At 46.1% G+C, this 24,209-nt stretch overlaps 1 protein-coding gene across 1 annotated transcript; it reads right to left on the bottom strand.

Moving 5' to 3' along the window:
- Window positions 1–1,735: 1,735 nt before the first annotated feature.
- LOC149397551 (Transport protein particle (TRAPP) component) lies at window positions 1,736–18,163 on the bottom strand. The gene is given in 8 exon segments (XM_089615906.1): window positions 1,736–2,032; window positions 9,829–9,936; window positions 16,306–16,372; window positions 16,471–16,547; window positions 16,747–16,824; window positions 17,455–17,518; window positions 17,649–17,737; window positions 18,008–18,163. Coding segments are annotated over 8 exon segments (684 nt in total). The 5' UTR covers window positions 18,080–18,163; the 3' UTR covers window positions 1,736–1,903.
- Between the last annotated feature and the right edge of the window lie 6,046 nt (window positions 18,164–24,209).

Consider the following 24,209-nt stretch of genomic DNA (forward strand, 5'->3'; position numbering starts at 1 on the left):
TCTACTATGTAATAACCAAGTAACGGAAGCAGGTCAATAAAAGTTCTAAAAAATATGTTCAATGATATCACACTATAGTTAGTGGTGATGAGATTGAAACATGATGTGGTACAACTAGTCTTGGTACCAAAGGGATGTACACCTGTGATAGGGGACTTATATCAAGAAGATATAAAGTCTGGTGTATGATCTAACCGTATGCGAAGTGTTAATGTGTTCTATAGTAAATTCATTTACTAATGGACAACTTGACTGGACCTAATAAAGGTAAGTCAAGGATCACTTGCAAAGTAGCATGAACTAAAGAATGTTGAACGAGAATACGTTGATAAGACAAAATCGATAGAGTAATAGATTAAGGTCAGACTCCATATGATGGGAATCTCAATCTTGGTCAGACTTCTAGCTGTCTGTATGACATGGCTAAGAATAAAATGGCTAAAATGAATTGCCTAATCTTCTCTGGTCAAAGTGGGAGATTGTTAGGAATTCTTGCCCATGAGAGATAATGAAAACATTATAAATGATTACTAAATAGAATAATGTTTACTTTATTAGCATCATATGATTAGTGGGTTGAGCTCTGAATATCAGAATCAATAGCAACTATCATTCGTCACCTTCGTATTAAACTGAGTCATGTTCTGGGCACCTGAGTTCGGACTGTGAGCTAAAACATGTTCAATGACTGATACATGCCTGGATAGCTATATCTAATGTCATATATGCGGAACACTAGTGAAGGTTAATCACGACGTGCGAGCATTCTGCACTTTGATAAGTGCACGACCCGGATAGACTTTGGTTGTAGATGTGTCATTTAAGTACCGTTACGACACACTAACCGAGGTCCATATGATGGTCACAGTGAGACTTAATCTAAATCCTGAAGTGATCATGGACACTGAATCATGTTACCGCGCTCTTTGACTCATTCGCTAAAAGGCTACTATCATGCTAATCACAGCTTATGTCTTGGGAGTTTCGGAGCATGATTCGAGTGAGAAGTGGTTGACAGATACGGAATCCAGACTTCTTGAAAGAAGGTCAATGTTCACTCGCCTAAGGGTTGATTCCAGAACCGATAGATTTCCGGAACTTCCGAAGTATGTACGTTCGAAAGAATCTTTCGCTGGGGAAGCAACAGCTTAGGGTATATATGTATCAAGAAAAGTATAACGGATTAATTATCCTTTCCCGATACGGGTTGAACCTGGAAGATCTTGATCACGTACTGACTAGATCAGTAGACACTCGTCACGATGAGTAAATATAGTTCTAGTATAAAGGAGAGTTCAGTCTTGGCGTACCTAGGTGGAGTCTGACCAAGATTAAACAAATCGGTGTGGAAATGAGAAAGGACTTTTTCGTCTTTTCATCGAATTTGTTAATCTTCTATTACTATTCCAAACACATCATATGTCCACAAATGTTAAATCCAAATAAACGACTTAAGAGATATGATAGTTGTAATAAGTCATTTATTTTTATATAAATTTTAGTGTAGTAATCTTTGTCATTCTTATTTATATGCAAACTTCAGATTAATTTTATTTGAAATGTTTAAATTAAGTAGGAAGATTGTAGATTCTTGGAGCCTAAAAAAAATTAGCCTATTGGTCGTTCTATCCAGAGACTCATATTTGTTCCTTGAAATAAAGAGTAGAATAATTTTTTTCATTAAAATTTCAATTTTTGTTAATTGTGTTTATTGCAGGATTTGAATTTGAAAACACATTGCACAACTCTCTCTCTCTCTCTCTCTCTCTCTCTCTCTCTCTCTCTCTCTCTCTCTCTCTCCTATCATATACTAAAATACAAGACATCATATGTAACATTCTAGCTGAACAACGATTTCGAAGAGTGAATGATAACGTGGCTTTGCTCTTCTGAAATCCCGTCTTCATTTTATTTTTTGGGTCTTTTTTTTCCAACAAAACTTTTGTTTGTTTCGGTGTGCATGGAGAAATGGAAGGAAGAAGTGAAACAGATTCGGACCCTCAATGCCTCCAACGAGGCCGTCGACGTACTTCTGCACAATGCTCCAAAATGCTCACACAGATTAAATGATCACATTAACTATTGTATATGAAGTAGATGCAGTATATGTGTTTCGTATTCTAGTGCTCATGCATTATATTCTGAAGAGATTTTCTATTAGAAATCAACTTCTCATTGTGTTGTTAGGTATAGTTGAGAGAATGAGAGATTAATGGTGCATGCAAAGGATAATAGATATTGTCTTTGCATGTTATATTTATTTGGGTCCATATATAATCATATTTATATTTTGAGATTATTATTTAGTCAAGGTTTGATAAATATTTGGTAAATAGTCACATTCACGTATTTACACGCTTAAATTAACGTAAATACCACACCTTTTAATTTTAATGAAAGGTCAAATAAAAAATGCAACATCATGTTTGTGGCTATTTACTAAATATTGTTCTAACGTTAGCTAATATAGTAATCTTAAACGTAAACCGGCTAATTATCTCATTTTTTGTATAATTTTTTTTCCTTTACTGCGCTGTACAATGCTGTGATGAGTAAAAGTATCGGTTTTATTTAGATAATCGCCGTGTATAATCTTTATTGGATGAATTATATAACTTTACGTATGCATTTATTTCCTAAAAATATGTTGAGTTTTTTTCGCTTCACAATTTATATTTTATATCGAACAACTTTTATATATATATATATCCATATATTTACTATACAACAATTGCCGAATTTGAGATGTGGAACATAAACTCTTGTAGTCTAAAGTTGATGATATATTTTATGTGTTGTGTTTAAAGATTTAAAGATTATATTTATTTTCTTATTTGATCTGAAAGTATAGCAGAGTCTTATGTACTCTAAAATAGGGCGGATTCGGTATCTAGCTTAAATAACCTTCTTATTTTAAAATTATAGCCCAACTATTTACATATTTGATAAACTAATCAATTTGTTATAATAACATTTCAATATTCCAATAATACCCTTAAGGGTTATTATTATTAACTGACAGAGTAAATAATATTAACGGTAATAAGAAAAATAATAAATCTCATTACCCGTAACAACGATAAATCTCATTAAACGTAATAAGAACAACAATAAATCTTATTAACCGTCATCTCCGTCATCTCCAGCGCCGGAATTCGAGTTTTCACCAAAATTTCAAGCGACGAAATTTCAACCACAGCTTTTGATCCGAACGCCGCCGTTAATTGGATCGCCTCTAACTTTGCTCTATTCTCCGGCAAATTCTCGCTCGTCTACATCGAAAACGAGATCTTGACATTCGGTGAAGAAACTTTCAAATCACAGCTTCCTCCGATGATTTCAAGACTGGACATACGACCTTCAAACGGTCGGATCGGTGCAGCCGCAGGACGATGTTCAAGATCGTTTCTGGAGGAGGATCGTCCCGGTGATCGAATTAACATTCGCAGTTAATCCGATCAACTATCATATTTAATATGCATAATTGGACTTGCGACCTTCGAAGGCCGAATCGCCGCAACCGCAAGACTCGCCGATGTTCGAAATCATTTTTGGAAGAGGTTCGTCCCAGTTAATCTGATTTTTAGTGACGGCCGGCGGGACAAGGTGCGCACCGTCGGCGGCCCAGGGCGTGCGCGGGCCGGCGGCGTAAGGCATGCGCAGGCCGGAGGAGAGAATGTAGAGAAAATGTTCTCTAGTAAATTCTCTGGAGAGAAAGTTGTTCCCTCCACCCTCAAGTGAGGGGGGTATTTATAGGTGTGGGGAAGGCCATGGGCCGACCTTCTTGGAAGCCCACAAAAGGGCAAGGCGCGGGGCGCGCATGGCCGGCAGGACGCGGGGCGCGTAAGGCCGGCAGGGCGCAGGGCGCGAATGGCCGGCAGGGCGCGGGGGGCGCATGGCCGGCTGGGCGCGAGGCACACGTGCCCGGCAAGACGCGGGGCGCGCATGACCGGCAGGGCGCGGAGCGTGCATGGCCAGCAGGGCACGGGGCGCGTATGGCCGGTAAGGCGCGGGCGCGCATGGGCCGAGGCGGCCGGGGCCCATTGGGTGATCCGGCCGGCGATGCCCGGCCGGCCTCGAATTGTTTTTAGATTTCCAGTTTGCCGAAAACGATCGACAACATTAGTCCCCCAAAGTTCATAGGCTTGCCCAAGTCGATCGCGGTTCTCACTCGGGGGGCGGAACTCGAGACGCTTTGGGACCGACTTCGCGAGACAAAGGTGGAACTCCAGATCTCCCGAGATCAGCGCGATGGATCCCAGATGTCGGTGGCCAAGATGGCGGGGGAGTTGACCGAGGAACGGCGAGCTTGCGAGGTGGCATCCCGATTGGCAGAGGTTTTTCGCACCGAGGTTACCGACCTCCGTAGACAGCTAGATGCCCGGTCCGACGCCTTGGAGACGTCTCACCTCAGCTCACTTCAAGCGAAGCGGCGCGTGTCCGGGAGGAGCGCGACCCGACTCTCTAGCAGAGGAGAACGCTCGCCTCTCTTCCCAACTTGCTGAAGCGGAGCGAAGAGCGTCCGAATTGCAAGATGACTACGACATAGGCACCGAGCAGGCCCGTCGAGCTGGAGCGGTGGAGTGTCGGGAGGCGGCCGCGACCGAGAACGAGGCCCGGGGGTCACTTTTGACTTCTTCGACACCTTGTTTCCCCTACTAGACGAGGGTGTTGTGTGAGCCATGTGGCTCTTTTTATCTTTTATAGCGCGTATGTTTGGCGCTTTGTTTTTTCCCTTTTTCAGGATTTCATTTATTTTTCGCGCACTTTTTATTTAGCACGTGTTCAATGGATTCAGAGTAGTGGCTCTTTTTCGTTTATGAGATATTTTTTCGCTTTTAAGTTGAATGCTTATCTCGTATTGAGCAGTTTCGCTCGTATATGCCTTCTTTGTGGGCTAACGTGGCCTGAAGGGCTTGTGTCCTTACCAATAGTTTTGGCAGGTTTTACGTCCCCAGTTGGGATTCGTCATCCGCTCATTTACGACTTGTCGTTGTTTAACATTTGAGGTGAGGGAGCGTTCGTGCCCAGTTAGGTGATTGACCGACCCGTGTTGAACGGTGACATCGGCATGTCGGGTTAGGCCGACGATTTAGCGTGCCTTATGTGGCTGTGGCCTAACGACTTCACTTCGTGCCAATTGGCGATCGAAGAGGTCGCACCGGGTAGTTCCCGGGGGCTCTGCGTCCGTGCCATTGGCGACTGGACGTGCACGTTGCACCGGGTTAGGCCGGCGTCTTTGGGTTCGTGCCCTGGAGCAAGCGAACGTATGTTGCGCCAGGTTAGGCCGGCATCTTTGGGGTTTGTGCCCTGGAGCAAGCGAACGTATGTTGCGTCGGGTTAGGCCGACGTCTTTGGGGTTCGTGCTATGGAGCTACTGAACGCATGTTGCGCCGGGTTAGGCCGGCGTCTTTGGGGTTCATGCCCTGGAGCAAGCGATCGTATGTTGCGCCGGGTTAGGCCGGCGTCTTTTGGGTTCATGCCCTGAAGCAAGCGAACATAGGTTGCGCCGGATTAGGCCGACGTCTTTTGAGTTCGTGCCCTGGAGCAAGCGAACGTAGGTTGCGCCGGGTTAGGCCGGCGTCTTTTGAGTTCGTGCCCTGGAGCAAGCGAACGTAGGTTGTGCCGGGTTAGGCCTGCATCTTTTGAGTTCGTGCCCTGGAGCAAGCGAACGTAGGTTGCGCCGGGTTAGGCCGGCGTCTTTTGAGTTCGTGCCCTGGAGCAAGTGAACGTAGGTTGCGTCGGGTTAGGCCGGCGTCTTTTGAGTTCGTGCCCTGGAGCAAGCAAACGTAGGTTGCGCCGGGTTAGGCCGGCGTCTTTACTCAAACCCTGTGTGTTGCGCCGGGTTAGGCCGGCGTCTTTGGTGTTCGTGCTCTGGAGCTAGCAAACATTTGTATGGCTCAAATTTGGCCGTTTTTAAGGTTTGAGGCAGCACCTTTACGTGACTTACATGCGTCCCGGGGGCGTCTTTAACCTGCGCCTTTACGCGTCTTACGGCATGCCGGGAAGGCCAACGGTTTACCCGAACCCGTATGCGCGAAGGGTCGTCGGTGTCCGAGCTTCTTAAGTCTGTATCCCCGTGGGGGACTTAAGCCTGGATAAAAATGTTCGTGCTATTGAGCGACCGAACGTATGTGTTGCGATGGGCTGAGCCGGCGTCTTTGATCGTGCTATTGAGCGACCGAGCATATATGTTGCGCCGGGTTAGGCCGACGTCTTTTCTCAAACCCGTATGCTTGATGGGTCGTCGGGGTTCGAGCTTCTTAAGCCTCTGTATCCCATGAGTGGGGGGGCTTAAGGTTTTTTTTGTTGGGCCGTGACTTCTTGAGTGTATGTCGCAGGACCCACCAGCCCCCCAAGTTTTTAGTTTACAGGTCGTGCCATGATGACTAAAAACTTAATAAAGCGGATAAAAAGATCGCAAACTTTATTTTTCTTTGCTAACAGAGAACATCCTCAAACAGCGGCACGTAGGCCTAATTGAATAAGGGAAATCAGAGCAATAAATGGGGGAGCTTAGTCACGGGTGGTACTGCCTCAAGTGTTCGGCGTTCCACGGGTGCCGGATCGGAGTTCCGTCCGTGTGTTCGATGTAATAGGTTCCGTCATGTATGACTTGTCGAACTCTATACGGTCCTTCCTAGTTCGGGCCCAGGACCCCGGCGCCTTGTACTTGGGTGTTTTGGAACACGCGCCTGAGTACGAGACTGCCGACGGCAAAGATCCGCCTTTTGACATTGGCGTTGTAGTATCTCTCAACCTTTCACTTTTGTGCAGCGAGTCTGGTGAGGGCCTCAGATCTTTTCTCGTCGATTAGATCCAATTCGAGGCGTATGGCCTCGTCATTTTCTTTTTCGTCGAAAGTGTCGACTCGGTAGGTGGGGACCTCTGTTTCCACGGGGACCACAGCCTCAATCCCAAAAGCTAGGGAAAAGGGGGTCTCTCCGGTGGTGTTTCGAACAGTTGTTCGGTAGGCCCACAAGATGAAAGGCAGCTCCTCAGCCCAGGCGCCCTTTTTGGCTTTGAGCTTTTTCTTGAGGTTGCTTTTAATCGTCTTGTTGACGGCTTCCACTTGGCCTTTGAGCTCATCTCTGCTTGATTCCAAAGAAGTTAAATTCATGCCGAGTGAGGGATTTCCGAACCATCAGCCTTGTCACGAGTTTTTATAAGATTATAGCGAAAGTTCTAACAGAAAGAATCAAGCCGGTCATGGAAGACACGATAAGCGAGTATCAGGGAGCTTTTGTGAAGGGGCGGCAAATCACAGACTTGATCCTCATCGCAAACGAAACGGTGGAAGAAGTTAGACGATCAAGTAAGAAAGGAGCGGTTCTCAAGTTGGATTTCGAGAAGGTCTATGATAAAGTGAACTGGGACTTCCTCGAATTTGTCTTAGAGAAGAAAAGGTTCGACTCGCGTTGGAGAAAGTAGGTCAAGGGTTGCGCTTCGTCCGTTTCTTTTTCTGTTCTGATCAATGGCAAGCCACGCGATAGTTTCAGTAGTTCGAGAGGGATTCGTCAAGGAGATCCCTTATCCCCTTTCTTGTTCATAATCGCGGCGGATGCTCTCTCGCGTCTTATCTCTCGCGGAGTGCATAGAGGTTCTTTCAAGCCTATTGTTATCGGGAAGCCTGGCATTGCAATTTCTCATCTCCAATTTTCCGATGATATGCTGATTTTCGGCGAGAATGACTCGACAAATTGGGAGAACTTGCTTGGTATTGTCAAGGACTTCTGAGACGGATCCGGTCTCACGATCAACATTGATAAGAGCAACATTGTGGGTATTAATTGCACGTAGGCTGAGACAGCAGCCCTTGCTGGGGCGCTAGGATGTAAAGACAAGTGGCCAATTTGTTATCTAGGGATGCCTTTGGGAGATAGTCCAAGAAGAAAAGCTTTCTAGGACCCGGTGGTGGCTAAAGTGAAGAGACTTGATGGTTGGAAGCGAGGGTTTCTCTCCAAGGGAGGAAAGATGATACTCATTAGTTCTGTTCTTTCCGCGTTGCCTACCTATTTTATGTCTATCTTTAAAATGTCGGAGGGGTCGTTGCCGAAATTGAAAGGATCATGAAACGGTTTTTGTGGGAAAGGGTACAATGATGGGCGGTCTTGCGCAGCGGTGGGTTGGGACACTTGCTCTCTCTCGAAAAAGAAAGGGGGTCTCGGCTTCAGTATCTGGCGGTCAAGAACAATGCTCTCCTTGCGAAGTGGCTGTTGCATTTTCCAATCGAAGAAGATGCGCTGTGGCACAAGGTTATTTCCGCTGTTTATGGTGTTTCTCCTAACGGATGGGAACCGGGGGTCCCAAGGATCGCACTTTTCATGGCCCTTGGCATTCGGTTTCGACAGTTAGTGAGTTGTTTTACAGTTGATGTTCTTGGAAAGTGTTTGACGGGTCCATCGTGCGCTTCTGGGAGGATGTTTGGTGTGGAGATACATGTTTGAAAGACCGGTTTCCAAGTTTGGCGAGACTTTGTCCCTCTCAAAACGCCCCCATCAACAGTTTCGCGTTTCCTTCTCCCTCTTCTCCCGGTCAAGTGAATTGGAACTTTGGATTCCCTAGGTTTCTGACGAATAGAGAATCTTGTGAAGCGGTTGGTCTGACAGGGTTATTGGAAGGTTTTAAGCTTTGGGAAGACCTTGAAGACAGGCGCATGTGGCTGGGCGATGAAGACGTTCTCTCTGTTAAATCTCTGGCTGAGGATCTCTCTCCCGCTGCCTCTCGCCCTCTTGTTTCTTTTTACGACGTTGTGTGGAAATCTGCTGCCCCTAATAAGGTACAGTTTTTTGCATGGCTGGTGGCTATCAAGAGTCAACACAGTGGATCGCATTCAAAAATTGAATCCTCATATGTCCCTGTCACCTAGTTTCTGCTCTCTCTGTCGAAGTTCAAACGAAGACACTGATCACCTTTTCCTCCGGTGTGTCGTGGCCACCGATTTATGGCGGTGGTTTTTTCTCGAAGCTGGGACTCGCTTTCAAACCTACCTACGTAGAGGCGCTGCTGAACACACACGAGTCCCCCGGTTTCAGTTCGCAAAGGGCAGCAGCCGCCAAGACTGGGGTGCTGGCTGGTCTGTGGGGCATTTGGAACACTCGGAACAAGGTTATCTTCAAGGACGAGAGTTGGAATTTACAAACTTTGATCGACAGTTTGAATCACTGCTTAGTCTTGTGGCTTTTTTCTTCTTGTTCTGAGTTTAAGTCTTTTTCTTTGGCTGATTTGGCTAGGGATTGGCCTAGTGCTTTGTAATTGCCTGTTTTCGGGGTTATGTTTTTCGCTTTGGTTTTTTGAACTTTTTTGTACTGTTTTTCGGCTAAGCCGTGTTGAATGAATAAAGTCCAGATGTTTCTTTAAAAAAAATGCTAATTCTAAACATTTAGAAGCACAAAGTGAGTAGAAGTAACTAGAGAAAGACAAAAGGGATAAAAGGCAACTCTCAGGCTATGTTTGGAATCTGGAATTTATGATGGAAAATGAATGTCCGAAAGAAAATGCGAGGGAAAACCGAAATTCTCTTGTGTTTGGAAGTTATGGAAACTTTGAGGATAAAAGAATGAAATCCTTGATATTTTAATTTTTCACACTTTTCAAAAGAAAACAAAATCCCTATGTTTGTTGTACACTTTCCTCTTAAATTTTCCACAACTTTCCATTTCACTTTGATTTTCGTCAATCCAAACAACACAACAAGGAAACTGAACATACTCGTATTTTCCCCCTCTTATTCATGAGAAGTTACTCATAAGCCCCTTGTACCAGATAGTATTCAACCTCAGATTCAAAGTAAACTATGTTTCTCTAAAAACAAGAGAAAATATTTACCTCTTCGGCAAATTTTATCAAAATGGTAGTTCGAGGCCGTTGTTGACCCTCTATTGGTACAAAGTGAGCCGTTACCACAGCAGGAAAGCCAGCACCATCCAAAACACCCTATAAAAATATGTGTCCGTCACTGTTTTGAACAGTTTGATGATATATATACATATATATGAACACACATATATATATAATATAACAAGAAAAAAAACTTATTAAAAAGGAGAAAATGAAAGCTTTACATATTTTAAAGCAAAGTACAAGCTAGAGAGTAGAACCCCAGTTTCAAGAAAGGTTAGACAAAGAGAAAGATTCTAAATCCGGAGTATGAGAGAAAATTCATAGAGCAATAAATGGATTAATTGAGTCCCTCGGGAAATCCAGATCGGGGTTTTTTCTTCAATCAGACAGCTATTGCAGAGTCTTCATGCATGATATATACATATACATATATATATATATATATATATATATATATATATATATATATATATATAAGGTAGCCAATGGTGATAGAAAGATTATCCTTGTTCCTGAAGGCGGGAATTTGAAGGGGTGGCATCTCTTCGCTCGCTCTCTCTCCAAGATCCTCGAAGACATGAAGATTGTCCAGCGTTTTCCGAAAGTATAGGAGACGGCTCACGGGAGTTCTCCCTCGGCCTCGGTGGTGAACGAACGGAGTTTTAAAGAAGTTATTACCGGCTTTGGATCTTCATCTCATTCTTCGTCCTCAGTACCCAAAGGCAATGAGGCTAGGGATGCAAGGAGTCCCAGTTTCGAAGACAAGAGTGAGGATTTCTTCTTCCGAGATTGGAATGCAGTTGTGCTCGTCTGTAGGTTTGAAGGGGTGGACCTATGGAAAGATATTATCCAAGAGATTCAAAAAAGGTTGGACAAAACTCTCTCATGGTCCCCGGTTGCAGGAAACAAAGTTGTGATTTGGTGTTCTGATGAGGAAGAAAAAGCCGCCACCCTTTCTTCTCCGGTGGTCGTAAAAAAGAAGAGAGAAATCACCAGCCTTTGTCCATGGTCCTTCGAAGAGCTGAGGTGGGATCATAAGGTGTTTCTCAAATACAACTGGATTGGTTTAGAGGGTCTTCCTTTTGACCGTTGGAACCATGATAGCCTGACCGAGATTGGAGCCAGGTTAGGTGGTCTAATCGAGATTGCAAGGGAAACTCTCGACCTTTATTGTTTTCAATATGCCAAAATCAAGTGTAGAGGTAGCGCCTCTGGTCTCGTCGATCCGAAACTCGCTGTAGGAAATAACCTGCACCAGAGTATTTTCAATTTGGGCACTTTTCCGGTATGTCCCATGTGTTTCCGGAGGAGGTGTCGTCGGCTTCAGCCTCTATGCGTTCACCTTGCGCCGCTCCTGTGTCGAGAATGGGAAGCGTCTTGAGTCCTCGGTTTTTGTCGCTAATAACTCGCGAGATGGTGACTTTCCCTTTTTTCCTCCAAGCAACAGCCCCGAGGAGGTTGTGGTGGCCGAGGTATAGGCTAACCACTGTGGCTCTGGAAGCAGAACTGCATTGAATACGCACGTTGGCAGAGACGTTGGAAAAGGAAAGGAAATTACCCCTCATGATTACTGTGCGGGCCCACCTAACTCTCTTGGGAACAATCTCTCCCCTCTTGTTTTTTCGAATACCAAGAGAATGTCACCACGTGTCAATGATGTTGCTCTTGCTGTCCCCACTTGTTCGAGTGTTGAAGATAATGTTGGCTCAGCAGATGTTTTGGGATTCCTGGAAAAAGTGGCTGCCTCTCATGTGGACCCCATTATGGTAATCTTTTTTTCCCTGGTGGGTCTAATTTGGGCCCAATCCGAAACAATCCTTCCTGGACTTTTGAATCTTCTAGGCCATCTGAATCTATTGAGGACGGAATTTTCTCTTCTTTTCCTGGTAAGGACAGGCCCAGTAGGTAGCGCCCAAAACAGAGGCAGTGTTTCGGTGTGGCATCCATAGCCAGATGGGATGCTTTCCTTAGAGAGAAGAGTATCGCCCCGCGCACAAGAAATATTTTTACCGATTACGACAGCGACTCGGAGCTGATGAGGGATCGGAAGCACGGCATGTTTTTTACAAGAAAAAGAAGAGAGGATCACGAAGCTTCTTCTCCGTTCTTTCAAGACTTGGGCATGGGGTCCAAGATAGGGGGAGTTGAGTTTGTAATGGAAGAAGAGAGGGGACTGGTTGAAGATGATGGGGTGTCGGACTAGGAGGACGGTTCTTCCGAAGAGTCTTTTGTGTCTTCCCATGAGGAGGGTGAGGTCGACCCTAACGATTGCCTCGACGGCCTAGCCCTTACTTTTAGGGACGAGCCGCTTCTTGAGATTGCAGTCTTAAAGGGTCCGGTCGATGCTGTGTTACCTTTATCGCCACCACCACCGCTCGTTGTCCAGTTTCCTGTGTCTTCGATAGCTTCGCCTCCTCATGCTCTCTTGGCTCAAGTGGCTGAGGGATCCGGCAAATCCCTTAGAGTTAAGGGTCTTCGTCGGGAGCTTCGGAACCTTGAGTTTGAGATGTCCTTTGGTAAAAAGAAGGTGGTTGGGTCTTTGAGTAGGAATCAATGATGATTCTTTCTTCGAACGTAAGGGGATCGGGTGATCCCGAGAAAAGGAGAGGTATTAAGGCCTTGGTTTGCAGTGTTAATCTGGATTTAGTAGTTTTTCAGGAAGTGAGGTCTACTGTGGATAGAAGATTCGTGGGTAGAGTGTGGAGTTCTAGATTTAAAGAATGGATTTACTTACCCGCTTCCGGCTCTTCCGGCGGTGTTCTGATGGTATGGGACTCAAGGACTATCAGCGTTCGGAATAATTTTGTGGGCTCTTTTTCGGTGTCAGTGGAGGTGGTGTCGACTGATTCTTCTTGGTGGTTCTCAGGTGTTTACGGCCATCGTCACCCGGGTGAGCGAGGGGAGTTTTGGGACGAGCTTGCTGGCCTGGGAAAATTATGTGGTCCGGATTGGTGTGTTGGCGGCGACTTCAACGTTGTCCACTATGCGCACAAACGTTCTTCTCCGGTTCGAGCTAGGAGATCGATGAGTCATTTCAACGAATTCATATCGGATTTCGGGCTTTTTGACCCACCTCTCTCCAACGGAAGATTCACATGGTCAGCCTTAAGAGAGGTCTCTTTATGTTCTCGGTTGGATCGCTTCTTGTTTACCGAAGGTTGGAAGCAGCATTTTCCTTTTTGTACTCATGAAATCCGGTTTAGAGGGGTCTCCGATCACTTTTCGATCACGATCAGCACGTGTCCGGTGAAGGGGGGTCAGAGCCCTTTTAGACTTGACAATTTGTGGCTTGACAACAAGGTTTTCAGACCTAGTGAGAGTTTGGTGGGGTCAAGAAGAGCAGGAAGGTTGGGAGGGTTATTGTTTTATGCAAAAACTCAAAGGTTTGAAGGAAAAAATCAAAGGTTGGGCTGGTGAGGAAAGAGATAAAGGGGCTGGCTTGAAAGTTAGCTTTCAGCGGGATATTCAGCGTTTGGACAGAGCAAAGGAAGGTTCGAACTGGTCTCTTGAGCTTCGGAATGAAAGGGCAGAGCTGAAAGCCAAGCTTGCAGGGATTCTGGCGGAGGATCAAGCGCTCAGACTTAAAGGACAAGTTGCGTGGGCTAAAGATGGGGATGGCAATTCGAAATTGTTTCAGTCCATTATGTCAGCCAGAAAAGCCAAAAACGCCATCCGTAGCCTCGAAAAAAAGGATGGTTCTATTATTGATAAGGAGAATCTTATTGTTGAGGAGATCAATGATTATTATGCGAGGCTTTTTTCGGCTTGCCCGATTCGTATGATTGATTGGGAAGGGGTGGATTGGCAGGCTAACTCGTCGTCTTCTGCTTCGGAGTTGTCTAGACCGTTTGAGGAGGAAGAAATCAAAGCAGGTGTTTTCGGTTGTGCAAGAATAAGTCCCCGGGACCCGATGGTTTCTCTCTTGCCTTCTACCAGGTTTTTTGGGAGATCCTCAAGGATGACCTCTTGAGAGTCTTTTCCGAGTTTTGGAATACCGGAGTCATCAACAACATAACCAACGAAACTCATCTCTACTTGATCCCGAAGAAACTTAATTCTTGCAGAGTGAGGGATTTTCGTCCCATAAGCCTTGTCTCGAACTTGTGTAAGATCATCGCGAAAGTTCTAACAGAAAGTATTAAGCAAGTCGTGGAAGATACGATAAGCGAGTTTCAAGGAGCTTTTCTGAAGGGGTGGCAAATCACCGATCTGATTCTCGTTGCGAACGAAACGGTGGAAGAAGTTAGGCGGTCCAGCAAGAAAGGAGATGTTCTTAAGTTGGATTTCGAGAAGGCATGCGATAAAGTGAACTGGGACTTTCTCGATTTCGTCCTAGAGAAGAAAGGGTTCGACTTACGGTGGAGGAAGTGGGTCAGGGGATGCGCTTCGTCCATATCTTTTTCCGTCATGATTAATGGTAAACTGCGCGATAGGTTCGGTGGGTCGAGAGGTATTCGTCAAGGTGATCCATTATCCCTCTTCCTTTTCATTCTGGTGGCGGATGCTCTCTCACGTCGTATGTCCCGCGGAGTGCGTAGAGGTTCTTTCAAGCCTCTTGTTATCGGGTCGCCAGGCTTTGGCATTTCTCATCTCCAATTTGCCGATGATACGCTGATTTTCGGCGAGAATGACTCGACAAATTGGGAGAACTTGCTCGGTATTGTTAAGGATTTCTGCGACGCATCCAGGGTTACGATCAACATTGAAAAGAGCAATATTGTGGGTATTAACTGCACGGACACTGAGACAGCCTCCCTCGCCGGGGCTCTTGGATGTAAAGAAGATAAGTGACCGATTTGTTACCTAGGGTTGCCATTGGGAGACAGCCCTAGAAGAAAAGCTTTCTAGGATCCGGTGGTGGCTAAGGTGGTGAAGAGACTTGACGGTTGGAAGCGAGGATTTCTTTCAAAGAGGGGAAAGATGACGCTCATACATTCTATTCTCTCCGCGTTGCCTACTTATTTCATGTCTATTTCCAAAATGCCGAAGGGGGTCGCTGCCGATATTGAAAGGATTATGAAGCGATTTTTATGGGAAGGGTACAACGATGGACGGTCCCGCGCTGCGGTGAGTTGGGACATTTGCTGTCTCCCAAAAAATAAAGGGGGGCTCGGTTTCGGTAATCTCGCGGTCAAGAACGCTCTTTTAGCGAAGTGGTTGTGGCGCTTCCCGATTGAAGAAGACGCGCTGTGGCACAAGGTTATTTCTGCAGTTTACGGTGTTTCTCTTAACGGATGGGATCCGGGGGGTCCTAAGGATCGATCTTTTTGTAGTCCTTGGCATTCGGTCTCGACTGTTCGCGAGTTGTTTTACGGCCGATGTTCTTGGAAGGTCTTTGATGGGTCCATCGTGCGTTTCTAGGAGGATGTTTGGTGCGGAGATACATGCTTGAAAGATCGGTTCCCGAGTTTGGCGAGACTTTGTCCCTCTCAGAACGGCCCCATAAATGGTTTCGCGTTTCCCTCTCCCTTGTCTCCTGGTCAGGTGGACTGGAATTTTGGATTCCCTAGATTTCTGACGAATAGAGAATCCTGCGAAGCGACTGGTTTGACAGGTCTTTTGGAAGGATTCAAGCTTTGGGAAGGCCTTGAAGATAGACGCACGTGGCTGGGCGATGAAGATGTTTTTTCTGTTAAATCTCTGGTTGAGGACCCTCTCACCTGCTACCTCTCGGTCTCCTGCTCCTTACTACGACGCTGTGTGGAAAGCTGCTGCCCCTAATAAGGTACAGTTTTTTGCATGGATGGTGGCTATCAAGAGAGTAATCACAGCAGATCGCATTCAAAAATTGAATTCTCATCAGTTCATGTCGCCGAGTTTTTGTTCTCTTTGCCGTAGTGCGTCCGCAGACGCCGAGCACCTCTTTCTCAGGTGTGTGGTGGCCACTGATTTGTTGTGGCAGTGGTTCTTCTCGAAGCTGGGTCTCGCGTTCAACCCTACCTCTGTAGAGTCACTGCTAAACACATACGAGTCCCCAGGCTTTAGTTCGAAAAGGGCAGCAGCCGCCGAGACTGGGATTTTGGCAGGTCTATGGGGAATTTGGAACACTCGGAACAAGGTTATCTTCAAGGATGAGAGTTGGAATCTACAAAGTTTGATTGACTCTTTGAATCTTTGTATATAGCCTTGTGGCTTTTTTCTTCCTGCTCTGAGTTTTAAGTCTTTTTCTTTGGCTGATTTGGCAAGGGATTGGCCCAGTGCTCTGTAATTTTCGTTTCTTTAGGGTTTCTTGTTTCCAGTTTTGAACTCCTTGTACTGGTTCTCGGCTAAGCCGTTCTGAATTAATAAAGTCCCGATGTTTCTTTTAAAAAATATATATATATAAACATGTATATATGCGCGCGCGCACACACACACATATATATATATATATATATATATATATATATATATATATATATATATATATATATATATATATATAAACTAAGAAGACAAAACAATGCGAAGAGAAAAACTTACTCTTACAATCCCAGCGACAAACGCTCCACAATTAAATGTGCCCATGTCTTTTGGAATTGAAATAAATCTACAACAAAAAAAGCATGAGTTAGCTTGAAAATAAATTATACTAAACAACAATCCAACTAGCTATTATAATGGATTCATCCGAACCAAAGCTATTACCTGTTTACAAGGAGTTCCTTCTCACTAATCATATACTCATCTTCATGCTATGTACCTTTCTCAAGTGAGTCTGCAACCTAACAGAAGACATGGACTCAATAAAGTAATTGCCCTCAAAATTACTAATCCTCAAAGATTGAAATTTGCTTAGTAGGGATTGCATAATACGCAGTATTTTAAAACAGAAATGGGAAAGCACGGGTTTTAGACCAATGAGTTTGACTCTACTCCGAGATGTGATTATTGAAATTTTCAAAAATAAAAGAAATATCCGACCTTCCCAAATAATGCCTTCCAAACTGTGCTGTGTACAAAAGACAGAATACCCAGCAACCGTGTCTCCCTTCTATTTCCCTGTGGCATTGAAAGAGCAAAGGTTATTTTAGACAAACCTTCGGATAGGACCTGGGATATATATATATATATATATATATATATATATATATGGCCATTTACGGGCCGGTGGGTTTGAACCCATGTCCTCACTTAGGAGGTGGTATTACCTTTAGGCCAAGCAAGGAACCACGGACCCGGGATATATAAGACACACATAATCTATTGATAAATCGGCTACCAGAGGTGAACCAATCTCTCTGATTACACTATGCTACTGCTAGAAAACTTTTCTCATAAACACTAGTGACAAAGCTCATGAGCTATTTGTACTAAAACATGATTGAATAATTGAAACTACTGTAGATATGAAGATCCAACTCCAAGCATATATGCAGTTAGAATGTGTAAAATGGTCCAAAACACCCAATCAAAGCACACACTCATGCTCATGCTTGAACGACTTATCTAAGAATAGAACAGTGCAATATTTTTTACCGTAATACACACACGTGTTTGCTTGGATAAACGAATCGGCTCCCAGAAAAACAAAATACAAATGGAAATATAAAACTACGCTCAAGTTCCAAAACGAATTAGAGACTCATCCAAAATTAGAATCGAGAAAATAGCATTTCAAACCTATTGTACCTTATCTCTATGGCAGAGGAGTTCTAGAACTCGAGCCCCGACCGCATATCCCGCGTCCTCAACCCTGTTCATTTTCGGTTAAGCATTAAATGAAGTTGAAACCCAACAGCCCAATTTAAAAAAGCAGATTCAAATTTAAATTACAAATAAATAAGTATATAAATAAATTGAGATGCCAGAAAATTCAAACCCACCTGCGTTCTAATTCAGCAATGTTGTCAACTTGTGTCTGATTGTACTGAACAAGCTCCGAGAACAAGAAAGCAAATGCGCTTAAACTCACCTAAAATTCCATGACAATTCACCAAACCAATGGCCCGTTAAAGCAACTCAAACGAGTCAAACCCTAAAAAGCTCAGATATTGAAAAATAAAAGCAAGCCATTGCAGCTAGATCCCCACACCAAAAAAAAAAATTAATAATAATTGCAAGTAATTCACTACTCAGAACCAAAGTACGACACGAAAACTCTCATTAGATTACCGAAAAATTCCCAAAATACGAAATGTGAGTAATACAGCGATGACTGAAAGAAACCGAGAAGAATTCAGACCTCTTGTTTGCCCTTGCTAAGAGGTTTGTCGAGGATATTGGAATACTGCTTGATCTTCCCAACCCCGATCATAATTCTTATTTCCTGTTTGTCTATTTCTTTGCTCGCGAATATATAATTCTTGGATCGGAAGCAAAACAAAAGGATGGAGTTTGTTAAACTTAAATCGGATCGGAAACAGAGATGCTACTTCGTACAAACCCCTTAATGAAAAATTTCATTTTCTATACCTAAAAATTATGAAAATATCTCAATTAGACTCGCTGGTTCATAAATATCTAAAATTAGACTTTTGTACCAATTTCGGACAAACATACCCTTTCAAGGTAATATAACCATCTTCACTTCATTCCATACTTCTTTTCATCTCTCATTCTCTTTCATTTCCTCTCGTTTCATCATTTTCGAGTATCCACTACGTTCAATCCCGTCGAAATGGGTTAGTATGCTCATTCATTCATCTTTTATAGTTATGTTGATATAGTTTGTGTAGAAAAAAAAAAGTTGGTAGATTTAGGTCAAATAACCCGGAATATAACGTTATTTCCGATGAAATTCGATAATTTATGATTAAATTTAAGTACTATTTCCGATGAAATTTAAGATGAAATTCGGACAGGATCCGACCGGATCTGGCAGGATCCGACCAGATCTGGCAAGGTCAGAATCTGACCGGATCTGGCAGGATCCGACCGGATCTGGCAGGATCCGACCGGATCTGACAAACTGCCAGAATCTGACCGGATATGGCAGGATCCGACCGGATCTGGCCGGATCCGACCGGATCTGGCCGGATCCGACCGGATCTGGCCGGATCCGACCGGATCCGACAGTGTCCCAAGAAAATTAAAAAATCTTGTTTTTTTTTATTTAATGTATTTTATGTGATATTTTTTGCAGTTTTGTTGATGGTTAACGGCACATGAGAGAGAAATGGACACTTGTACGTGTTCAAAAATGCAAGAACATCTCCGCTTGAAGTTTCGAAAGAGACGACGTACACGGGGTTAGTCGACAAGGTGTACAATAGAGTCGATATAGACAGATCAAAGTATGAATTAAAGTTAGAAGTTCCATATGAAGCGGGTAATATGCCGATTGAGCCTGCTTTGTTGAAGGACGATATTGATGTTAAGTATTATACGAAGTGCAAAAGTCGTAGAAAATATGCATTTTGTGTAACTTTGATATCGAAAGAAATCACAGCGTTCTGTGCAAACAAAGTAGATAAAGGAAAAAATGTTATCAATGAAGAGTTGCCTCGTGTTGAACTCAACAAGAAACGAAAGAATTTGATAATCACCGATCAAGATGATGAAGTATACATGCATGACAGAGATAATTATCACAACAACGAGGAAGAAGATGATGAAGAACAAAATAACAAAGTTGACGAAGATAAAAGTGACAAGGAAGAAGATGGAGATCGACATGTTAGCATCATACATGGCGTCGAAGTGGTGTTTGTTGTCGGTCGTTTTCGGAAAACCCGAGACACCGAGAAGATACGCCGCTCGAAGGACCGATGGTCAGGCAGGAGGCCCTGAAGAGCGGCAAGCCTCTAAACCCTCGTTCAAACTCTTGACTCCTTGAGTCGAGCTTAGCCCCTCGAGTTGAGACTTGAGTCGGTTCCTCGAGTCGAGCCTCGCTCTTCGAGTTGAGCCTTGAGTCGGTCTCCTCGAGTCGAGCTTCGCTCCTTGAGTCGAGCCTCGAGTCGGTCTCCTCGAGTCGAGCTTCGCTCCTTGAGTTGAGCCTCGAGTCGGTCTCCTCGAGTCGAGCTTCGCTCCTTGAGTTGAGCCTCGAGTCGGTCTCCTCGAGCCGAGCTTCGCTCCTCGAGTCGAGCATCGTCTCGAGTCCTATCCATCGAACAAACATTCGTGCCATAACCCGAAATACCATGCCCGCAATAGCTCAACAGGCCTGGAAGCGAGACGATCGCGAAAAGCCCGCAGAGACGAAGCCCAGCGCGCGCCGCGCCCGGCCAAGGCCGCGCCGCGCGTTGAGCGGCGTAGACCGCGCGCCTCGCGTTGTGCGCCGCTGCCTCTTGTGCGCCTCCACTTGGATAGGGGTGCGTTCCTAGTCCCACATGGACGCCAAAGGACCTCCTTGGGGTCCTCAGACACCTATATAAACCCCATCCCATTGAGGGGAAAGAAATCCCTTCATCTCCTATCGATACGCTCGATTTCTCATTCTTCTCTGCTTCTCTTGATGCCATATTTGGCCTGAAGCATTCTCTCTAGTCTCGCTCCCGTTCTCAGAGGTTCCGAAGCACTCACGGGAACTTCCCGGACGTCGCTCCCTCTGACCGAACGTTCTCCGGTGCTCAAGCACGCCCCTAGGGTTCTCGACTAGAGTTCCCCTCGCGCGTCTAACACGCTAGGCGCGCACGCGATCTCCGAAGTTCCGAGACGCTGCCGAGGACTCCTCGTGTCCCGTCTCCTTCGTCGAGTACGCTTCTCCACCAAGGTTCTACGCCTCATACTGCGTCTTACACGCCTGAACTACGTTCTGACCTGATCCCACGCACGGGTACGTAGGCAGCCGACAGCCAAGGCACGGTCACTCCTCCTCCTCACCCCCTACCTCTCCCGAGAGGCGGGTTGATCGGAGAAAACCTAGCTCGAGACTTTCGAGTTCACACTCTTGGCCCGGGTGCGATCACTTGGTCCGGCCTTGGATCGAACCGCCCGAGGTTTTCAATAGTTGTTCATTTTCGTGCGACAACATTTTGGCGCTAGAAGGAGGGGACTTCCCGACCTGTTCAGCCCGAAATCCCTTCTGTTCATCTTCTTCTTTTCTTCTGCGAACTCAACTTTCTCGAACTTGAGAAACGATGAGTAGCCAACCACCCGTACGTTCTGAGGGCGTGAACAACCCCGAAAACGTCACTGGGACCAAAAAGTACTTCTTGCGCTCCCGAGCGCATGGTGACGAAGAGTCGCTCCATGAAGAGAGCTCGACCCGCTCACCATCTCCATCTCTAGATAGCAGGGACAACCGCATCATGGAATTGGAGTAGAATGTCCGCCAACTGAAGGCGAAGAATGCAAGGTACCACAGTCGACTGGCTGCAAAGCGACCTGTGCATGACACGGCAATCCCCAACGGGGATACTGAGAACCTTAACGAGGAAAGCAACGACCGCAACCCTGATTACAAGACTTCTCTCACGAAGGACGGGGAGCTCCCCGCCGTGTTTGAAGCCGGTCCATCGAATCCCTTACCCCGAACAGGTGACGCGCCGATAGCTTCTCAAGAGGGAAATTCCCGACGTTCGGCCCTCGACCGACTAGGTCCAAGGGAGAATGTTGCGGAAAGTCAGGGCACGCGGAGAGCGCGCCGTCGCAAACGAAGTCTACGCCTCCGTACGACCAGCCCTAACCTTAGGGACCACCTCACTGCTCAACGCATTGGGCGTGGCAACGATCTGAGAGAGCAGCTAAGCTCTAGACCTAACATCCCGCTAGCAGCCCCAACTAACGGGAACCGCCGCACGGGTCAGGGGTCTAACGAAAGGCGACAGGTGACTCCTCCCGAACAGGGGGTTACTCCGACAACCGGTCTCGATGTGGTCACTATGATCCACAACCTTCGGAATGAGGTACGAGATCTCCGAGAATACGGAGTAGGTGGAAGCACCTACGGGGCCGTTGAGGAAAACTCCTCGCCTTTCACGGCTCAGATACTAGCTGAGGTTTGTACGGGGAATTTCAAACTCCCGAACCTCACTCCCTATGATGGGAAGGCAGATCCTGCTTACCACATCCAGCACTATGAAACCTGGATGACGATGCAGGATGTTTCTCCTGGCGCCATGTGCCAAGCTTTTAGTTTGACCCTCGCTGGACCCGGTTTCGAGTGGTTCAAGAACTTAAGGCCATGAAGCATCCACTCGTTCAAAGACCTGAAGGATATGTTCCTAGCACGGTTTGCTACGTCTGTGGTCCAAAAGAAGACCAAGATGTACCTGTGGTCAATCAGGCAAGAGAGTGGCGAATCTCTTAGACGATACCTCGCCCGATTCACTGAAGAGTCGAACAAGGTCGACCGCTTTGACGACGGTGACGCAATCGCCGCTATCATAGAAGGCTTGCGCACAAGTGACTTCCTCAAGTCAGTCGTCGGCCGTGTCCCTTCTACCATGGCCGAGTTAATGACTCGAGCTAAGACCTTCATGGGAGTCGAAGATTACCTCGACGGCCGCAAGAGCAACAATCAAAGCTCTCGCCGCCGAGAAGAACCTAGCCACGAGCAAGGCGAACCCCGTAAAAGATGAAACAAGGGAAATCAGGTTTCTAATAACCAACCCCCTATACCCCAGAAGCCGCGACTTGCGGAAAAATTCAAAGGATACTCGTCGTTCACACCATTGAACACGGCGCCGGAACGAATCATGGCTCTGGCACGTGACAAGTTCACGCCCCCGGCTCCAATGAAAAAGGATCCCGCAACTCGCGATCGATCCAGATATTGTGAGTTCCATCGGGAATACGGTCATTTGACCTCGGAATGCTACAACCTTAAAAGGCAAATCGAGGCTTTGATCCAACGGGGTGAGCTGAAAGAGTTCGTATTACGCATGATTAGCGTTGCGGGCCCTACCGCGAACAGACAACAGTCTGGTCAGGGAGGAGGAACAGCCGCTTCTGCCGACCGAACCGCGGCTGCTGCCAACGCCAATCCACAGCTCCACGTGGTAACCACCATATTGGGAGGTCCACAAGATGGGGATTCAGCCCGACAACGGAAGAAATTCCTTAGGGCCGTGGCTCAGGAAGACGTTGCTATGCACGTCAATTTCACATATGAAGAACCTCCGTCCGTGCCTCACGAGACGATGTATTTCACCAATGACGAAGCCAAGCAAGTTGTGCATCCACACAATGACGCAATCGTGCTCAAAGCCCAAGTGGCCAACAACTTGGTGAAAAGGGTTCTCATCGATAACGGCAGCGCTACCGACATAATTTTCAAGTCCACCCTAGAGCGCATGAAGCTCGGGGGGCTGCGCCCGACTCCGACCCAAATGCCATTGTTTGGGTTCACTGGGGAAAAGGTTATGACCGAGGGCATCATCGACCTGCCGGTCACCTTTGGGACCCCTGGAGGAATTGAGGCCGTTCACATGGTCCCATTCCTAGTGGTCGATCAGGAGTCGCCCTATAACTTAGTCATCGGGCGACCCACGTTGAACCGGCTAAGGGCAATCACTTCCACGTACCACCTACTGGTGAAATTCCCCACCGAGGAGGGAATTGGCATTATGGCTGGAGACCAATCCCAAGCCAGAATATGCTACGTGCAAGGAGTTGATGGTAAATCCGCGGGAAAAACGGTCAACACAATCTTCCAACTGGAAGACGATTACCCATGCAACCCAAGGGATGCAAGGAAGTTCGGAGAACTTGACCCCCGGGATGAAGTCGAAAGACTCAAGGTGGAAACCTCCGATGATCTTGTGCCAATCGTCCTGGTCGAATCTAAGCCTGATCAGGTTGTAAAGGTCGGCACCCGACTTCCACTCGCCATCAAAACTCAGCTTACTGCCTTCCTCAGGGAGTTTAAGGATGTTTTTGCATGGACTCATGCGGACATGCCCGGAAATGATCCCGAGGTAATAGTGCACCGATTGAACGACGACCCAAAGGTCGCCGAAAAAGTGCAGGCTAGACGAACGTTCAACCCAGAATGATACCTGGCCATAAATGAAGAGGTAGAGAAACTCCTCACCGCAAACTTCATTCGAGAGGCTAAGTACCCCAAGTGGGTCGCCAATGTGGTAATGGTGAAAAAGCCTAATGGGAAGTGGCGAATTTGTATAGACTACAAAGATCTTAACAAAGCCTGCCCTAAGGACTGCTTTCCACTCCCGCGCATCGAACAACTGGCGGACGCCTATTCGGGCTACAACCAAATTCGAATGCACGAGCCCGATCAAATTAAGACGACCTTTGTCACCGATCGAGGTCTCTATTGTTACAAGGTCATGCCTTTCGGCCTTAAGAACGCGGGAGCAACGTACCAGCGCTTGGTAAATCAGATCTTCGCCGATCAAATCGGTAAGACGATGGAAGTGTACGTGGACGACATGCTCATTAAAAGCCTCATGGCAACCTGAGGGAGATGTTCACAATCCTCCGCCGATATAAAATGAAACTCAATCCCAACAAATGTGTGTTCGGGGTTGAATCCAGGAAAT

This window comes from Urtica dioica, chromosome 5 (genome assembly GCF_054948205.1).
Source record: "Urtica dioica subsp. dioica isolate 48M chromosome 5, U.dioica_male_clone48M_v1_H2, whole genome shotgun sequence".
NCBI classification, from domain to species: domain Eukaryota; kingdom Viridiplantae; phylum Streptophyta; class Magnoliopsida; order Rosales; family Urticaceae; genus Urtica; species Urtica dioica.